The following is a 7025-nucleotide window of genomic DNA, read 5'->3' on the forward strand; positions in this document are numbered from 1 at the left end:
GGCTCTGTGGTCCCAGTCGGGGCCGAGGAGCCGAAGGGCCCCCTTCACCTGGCATCTGGCAAGCGGATTACTCTGCTCTTCAGTGGCCATCCTTGCAGAATTCAAAGCTCCTCCAACAAGTGGACTGGGGAGGAGATTGGGGAGGGAGTAGCTGAGAGGAAAAGGACGCGCGCCAGCTCCTCACCTTCCCACCCTTCTGGCATCTTGATGGGCACAGGGAGGAACACTGAAGGAAGACTTCAGAGATTCCTCAACCTGGGGGTGGGGGAGGCTCAGCTGTTGATGAGCTCTGAACGGAGTGGGAGGCGATGATCAATTCGGTACTGAGCTAAAACTCATCTCTCCGGGGAGAGGTCTAAGCTTCTCAGGGTAGCATGTAGTTCAAGAGCAAGCCTGGCTCCCGTTTTCAAAATCAGAGGGGGAAAAAAAATGAGAAAATGGACCCAGTTAATTAAGGCACGGGGCTGGGTACACATCTTCCATTGCTCCATTAAGCCAGTTGAAAACACCAAATGGGCATTTATATTTGGTCCCAAGAATAGGGAAAGCAGGCAATTCCCAGAAAGCCACTTGCCTAAACTTGTCCTGAGGGAATGCAAGTGGACCCATCTTCTTTTTAATTAGTGGTAATCAGAAGCGAAGGTTTTTTGAAGGCACTTGACAGGAGGTGAATCTGTACCATTCACGGCATCTGAATAGCACTCTCAATTTTTCCACTTTAAGTTACCCTCCCGTCTTACCAGTTTTGCTCTCTATTTAATTACAATACTGTCAAAGCTCAAAGCTCATGGCATTGCTTGGAAGGAGGACCAGAAAGCATTACACCCATGCTCCTGTTGATTTTCCAACATTTACTTCTAAAAGAACACTTAGTGAAATTAATGCTGCCATCTTAATTTAAAAATAAAAGCCCTCTCCCTTCCTATATTTCTTTTGCGTGGCTGATTGAGGATGCCAGCAGAGTGGACATAGGTTGCATTATCGGAATAACCAAATGTCATTTTGCTCCATCGTTTTAGATTAATGATACCACTGGGGTAAACATACACACACTCAGCTCTGAACTGCACTGGGATCTTTTGCACTTTTAGATGCAGAGTTGAGGGAACCACAATGGAGCTAAACTTTGTACAAAAAAACCTCACCCACTGATTTACCCGCATTGAAGAGAGCAACATTTTCTACTAATATCTATAAAGAAAACGGTTTAGGACAGAAATTTAACTAGAATGCAATTCTTCGTAAAAGTGAGCGGTTCTCTAATATCAACGGTGTGCGTGTGGGTTTTTTTTTTTTTTTTTAATTACTGGATGTTGAAACAGAACACCTCCTAGAAGCATTCATGTGCATCAGTCTATCAAACCATTTACTCAAATTAAATGTGTAATCCTTCAAATGCCTCCTTTCAAATTAATGAGTTTAAGTAGCTTGAGTTCACCTGAAAAGATCCTATAGGCACCTGACCTCCTGAATTCTTTCCATTAATTGCACTGAAACTTGTTGGAAAAGACTGCTTACATGGGTATATGAATGTTCCTATACATTGCTTTAAAATGCAAGATTAGTATAATTCTATAGCCTCTTTTCCTAAATCTCTTTTGGGGATCAAAGGTAGTGATACAAACGACGACAACAACAACAAACCCCAAATCTGCACATTCCTCAATTGAAAAACCTGCAAATTCTACATCGCAAACCACACACTAACATTGAGCACTACAAGCCTTCAAGTAATAGTACACAAAGAGAAACACTACCATTAAGGGTTTTGAGGGTTTTTTTTTGGGGGGGGGTGGGGTGGGGAGAGGTAGAGTTTGCTCTAAGAAGAATTGCAAGTCTTTAAACTGATGGGTAATCAGCATTTTTCACAAGGAGCACAAAGAATGAGTCACAGTTTTCCACTCAAAAAAGTTTTAAAGTGCTTACGTAAATATAATTAGCCATCACCATAGGCAAATCATTTCTCACTAACTACACTTATTTGTAAGTCAATCTTTTGTCTCTGAGTTTCTATGTAGGTCCCTACCTTGCTTTAAGGTAGCAGCCTAACTCCCACTTTTCAACTGAGGGTCCAGTTGGGGCAGACGACTTAAAATTTTGGTCAGGAGAGTACCCAGCCTTTGCACACCTAAAGGCCCAGTCCCACCAGATGGACAGAGTCTTAGTATAGTTTTTGCCGTTAATTTATTATTAAAAAAATGGAAGATTAACACGTTCATCTTGAAACCCTTAAATCCGGCCAATCAGAAGGTTTTTGTGGTGAAGGCTACAATATATTCTCATAGGTGTCCAGTTCCTCTCCTTAAAACCCTTGGTAACCTTTGGCCTTGCCATTGCTCTGCTCACCCATCTCGAGGAAAGGCAGCCAAGTCTTACCTAATGTAGTCATTTCTGCAAAGGATCATGCCGCTCTTGGTATAACAGGACGTGCCGATGTCGCCCAGCTGCGCCTGGCAGCAGGAGCACTTGAGGCACCGGCTGTGCCAGTAGCTGTCCATGGCATAGAGCAGAAAGCGGTCCGCAATCTTGCCCCCGCAGCCTGCGCACCGCTTCCAGGAGAGGGAGCCGGCCGTCACCGGGGGCGGCTGTGAGCTGCTGCCCGGATTCACCATGGTCTGCAGAGGGCGGGAAGGGGACCGGGAGAGAAAGACAAAACAGGGGCAATGCAAAAGTTAGTAATCGCCGCGCGCGAGAGAGACCGAACACGTCCCCCCCCCCCCCCCAACTCCCCGAACTGTTGGAAGGAAGCAGCGGGGCAACCGCGCGAAAGAGGGTGAGGGGGAGAGGAAAGGAGGGAGGATCGCCGGCAGCAGCCGCCTGTTTACTTTTCTCAAGCTTTGTTCTGGGGCCACGAGCTCCTCTCAACTTTCCAGCGCTCGCCGCCGCTGACAATTTCAGCTTGGGTACTGTCAAAACTCGGAGAGCGAGGCTCGGAGGCGCGCTCCACCCCTCGCGGCGCCTCCTCCCAGCCCCCGCCTCCGCCCACTGCCCCCTCCTCCCTCCTTCGCCGCCCGCCTCCAGCAAATGAGGGTCAAACCCACCCACCGCCGCGCCCAGCCCCTCCCCGGCCCCAGCCGAGCCGGGAGAGCTAGCCGAGGGGAGTGGGGAGGCGGCCCCCGCCGGAGCCACGTTCTCTCCCGAGCTCTGCCCTGGGAAGTGCAGCTGCAGTTCACAAGTTGGAAATAGTTGGGTTTTCTGAAAGGGAGGGAGGGAGGGACCGGCAGAGGGGAGAGGGAGAGCGTGATGGTGGGAGGGGAGCGAGGGGACGCGAGGGAGGGGGTGCGGTGTGTAAAGTTGCGAAACTGGTTTTTCGTATTTTAAACAGCACCTTTCACATGCCATTGTGGTGACCGCCATCTCCCATTATTGTTCCAAATCTCATTTCATTTTGAAGATCAATGAGTGTTTTCTCTGGGTTTTCAGGACACAGGCAAGAATAATAGATCATTGAACTTTAGGATGCCTGTTAACTTCCTATACAAACACTCTCCACTTTGGTCTCACTAATCTGCCCTTGATCAGCAATTTAAATGCTAAAGCTTTGTTCCTCCAAAGGGGGGAGGGGGGGCGTTACAGATAATATGCGGGAAGGCACTATTAAAGGATGCACAAGTTATATAGGAGCCAGCCCTGCTGTCACCAAAAACTGCTTTTAAAAATTCCCTACTCTTTCTAATGAATGTCACGAGAAGCAACTGGGGTATAATATAGGAATCAATTTATAAAGCTTAGCCTAAACCGATTAATTTGTTGCCTCCAATCCTGAGTCCAATAAAGTCCTAGTGTTCCTCCAGTCACTTATTCTATAAAAAGATCAAGTTATTTACTGCCAATTAAGCAGCCTGTTTTGTCTTTGTCCTCTGTAAGCCGAGAGTGTAGGCTCCCCCCGAGGCTCCCGGCTATCTGCTCAAGACGTTCAGCTGATACCTCAGAAGGGAGAGGGCGAACTTTGCCTGTCCCCGGCCCAACTTGGCTGCTGCAAAAAAACCAGGGGAAGGGAACGAAACAAGGACTCGGGTTCCTTAAATAGGCCGATTTTAAACACATTTCCTCCGAAAGAGTCCCGGAACGTGTGTCCAGTGACCGCACAATAAACCAGAATAAGAACTGCACCAATTAAGCTGTAACAAAACCCTGAGACTTTGGAAACAGGACCACTCTAAAACCCATTAGCATTGCATTTATCCGAATGCATCATACCTTTATGTAAATTGATTTATCTGATGCATTTACTCGAGGAATTGCTTTTTGTTACAATTTCAGCCCTAACCCAAATGAATCTGCATTTCCTGCCCGAGGTCTTTAAACTGTTTCCCCCAACGTTTTAATCGCTCCGAATTCCTTTTTAAAAGGGGAGAGGGAGGGAGGAGATTCCAAGCTCTTCCCCGCCCCCATCTTTGGTGAGAGGTAAATATATATGTATATTTTTTTGAAAAGGAAACATTACACTGAGAAAAGCATCCAGTAACCCCATTAGCTAAAGCTCTTAAGGACAAGCAATACCTTAATGCTGATTAAATCTAAAAGAGATGAATCAAGAGGACTGACCAGAAACTGACTCCCCTGATAACTAAGGACGGGCCCTCATCAAGTTTCATTTAGAGTTGGAAAAAAAAAGAAAGCTTTTAAGTTAAATAGGCTTATACTCTAGTAATTACATAGCCAAGCAATTTAGGTCCTGGGATAGTCAGTGAAATAGAAAGCAGAACTGGCAGCTAGAGGCAAAATCTGCCCCCCTTTAACAACGTCTCTGGTGTTTTTTAATGGAGACCAGGGGAGGGACAAACGTAGCGCTGGCAATTTGTAGTACAAAAATGGATGCTTAATTCATGTCTTGATTTTAATTAGGTGATTCACCGGATTTCTCCTGGATTGGAACAAAAGACTTATAAGCCAAGAGGAATTTTTGAAAAGAACCAGCAATACTGAATCCTGCTCACTTAGACCCTTTCTGCCACTGTTTCAAAAATAGTGTTTACTGGGGGGGGGGGGGGGGGACCGTGACTATTTCCCCCACACTACTTCTCATACTTAAACCCTCATTTAAGCACCTCCTGCCTTTCTCTTAGGAACTGAAAATATCCCCACCCCCCTCCAAGGTCCCCACCAGCCCGGTCTCCAAGAAGAACCCTTTTGTAAGCAGGAACCGCTACAAAGCTGGCTGCCCTCCGTGCTAGCTCGCAGGCCGGCCTCGGTAGTTTCAGACTCGCGCATTATCTAAGCCGACGTATTGTTTACTTGCAATTTGGGACGGTCAAGGGAAGGAAGCCAAAGAAAACAGCCCTGGCCCAAATCGGCCCCCTCCTCCCTCCCCCCCCTCCTTGCCCGCGGCTCCCCAGCCGTCCCCTTACCTGCTTTTCCCCTATATTGCAATACTGCGAGAGGCGGCGGCGGCGAAAAGCGAGCGAAGCCGCTCGGCTTCCAAGGAAGGGGCGCCTGGGCTGGCGGAGCTGTAGGGAGGGGGGATGTTCTCGCAGAAGCAGGAAAGGGGAGGAGGGGGCTAAGGGCTGCTTTTTTTTTTTTTCCTTTTTTTTTTTTTTTTTTTTAACGCGTCGCTCTGAGGCTGGGTTGGGGGGCCCCGCGTAAGTGGCGGGCGGCCGGGAGCAGGAGTGTCAGTCTCAGTCCTCGGCGTTCTCCTCCGCCTCCGGCTCCGCGCGAGCAGCTGCAGGAGCCCTCGGCCCGCGCGGCGCGGCTTCAGGCGCGGCGCAGCGGCAGCAACTGCTGCAATCGCTGCTGCAAGTTTGGCAATGTGGCTTCACTTTGTATATTCCCCCGCCCGGCGGCCCCCGCCCCCGCCCGCGCGCCTCCCGCTCCTCCTCCTCCTCTTCCACCGCCTTCCTCCCTCCCGCGCGCTCGCTCGCTCGCTCGGGGCTGGCGGCGGCGGCCGCTCGGCCGAGCTTCCTGCCCCTCCAGCCGGGGCGGGGGGCAGCCGCAGAAACAACAGCCCCGGAGCGGCGGCGGCAGGCACGGAGGCCGGGAGGCGGGCGCGCCCAGGGGCCGGGAAGCTGCGGCCGGCCGGGGCCCGGCGCGCTGGAGCCTGCGCCGCTGCCCGGGCTGCTGCCGGAGCTGCTGATGCCCGGCTCGGAGGAGGAGGAGAAGGAGGAGGAGGAGGAGGAGGAGGAGGAGGAGGAGGCGACGGCGGCGGCGGCGGCGGCGGCGCTGGCCTCTAGCCGGCTCGCTCGCTCCCTCCGCGGCGCTTACACATGTGTTACTGACAGAGCAAAATCCCAACTACTCCCCGGCTCTGCCGCCGACGTCAGCGACCCTCAGCCACTGGGCGGCCGGATTGTTCAGGCGGAATAATAAAACCTGCCAATCCGGGGAAGGACAAAGGGATGACTGAAACTAGACTCTGGGGGCGGGGAAAAGAGGGAGGCGGTGGAGCGGGAGGTGGAAGAAGAGGGGAAGGGCCGGAATCAGGTGGGAAGCGGCGACCCGGGCGCCGGGGACCTTGCCGGGCTGCCCTCCGCCGCCCCGGATCGAGAGCGGAGGCGTCGGGTGCCGCTCCGGCCTGCCCAGCGCGCGGAGGACCCTCAGGACCCGCACCCGCCCGCCCCTCGGGGATTGCCCTCCCCTCGCACCGACACGAGCCCCTTAGGAAACTTTAACTTCACGTCTCAGAAATAGGTCTCTTCCTGTTTGGGAAGAAAAGTCTTCCCGAAATCCTAGGGCGGTGGACTTCACACACACGCAGAAGAGGTTTTGGTTTTGTTTTTTAATTCGCGGTGTTGGAGGTTGATGAGCCTTAGTGGAAGTTCAGTTAACAAGGTAAAGACAGTGAATCAGTAGTTCTTAAGTACTCCCTCCTTACCCTCTTCTCCCACATTAGCCGGAGTTAAAGAGCCTCGTAGGCATTTCAGAGATACTTGTCAATTGTCGGTGAAAAAAAAGATCACAGCCCTTACTTCGGAAGTTGAGGGAAACTTCAGGAAGTCTTGCCCTCCAGCCACCTCACTGTGGAGGATGAGAACCCCACTTTCTCATAGCCCCCCAAAAGCAACAGAAGTAATTGCAAAATTTCCCAA

The 7025-nt window shown here is 51.1% G+C and overlaps 1 protein-coding gene across 5 annotated transcripts in view; it reads right to left on the minus strand.

Annotated features, from left to right (window-relative positions):
• LMO4 (LIM domain only 4) overlaps positions 1 to 6126 on the minus strand; it is a 53452-nt gene extending 47326 nt beyond the window's left edge. The window contains exons 1-2 of one of the 5 annotated variants that reach the window (XM_058716690.1): positions 5352 to 6126; positions 2377 to 2615 (exon numbers count right to left, since the gene is read on the minus strand). In XM_058716690.1, the coding sequence (XP_058572673.1) occupies positions 2377 to 2612 (236 nt within the window). In that variant the 5' untranslated portion in view covers positions 2613 to 2615; positions 5352 to 6126. Of the gene's footprint in view, positions 1 to 2376; positions 2616 to 2825; positions 2973 to 3041; positions 3146 to 5351 lie in introns of those variants that run through there. The other 4 variants (XM_058716688.1, XM_058716692.1, XM_058716691.1 and 1 more) reach the window with 4 other exon arrangements.
• Positions 6127 to 7025: the final 899 nt, after the last annotated feature.

This window comes from Neofelis nebulosa, chromosome 2, assembly GCF_028018385.1.
Source record: "Neofelis nebulosa isolate mNeoNeb1 chromosome 2, mNeoNeb1.pri, whole genome shotgun sequence".
Taxonomy (NCBI): domain Eukaryota; kingdom Metazoa; phylum Chordata; class Mammalia; order Carnivora; family Felidae; genus Neofelis; species Neofelis nebulosa.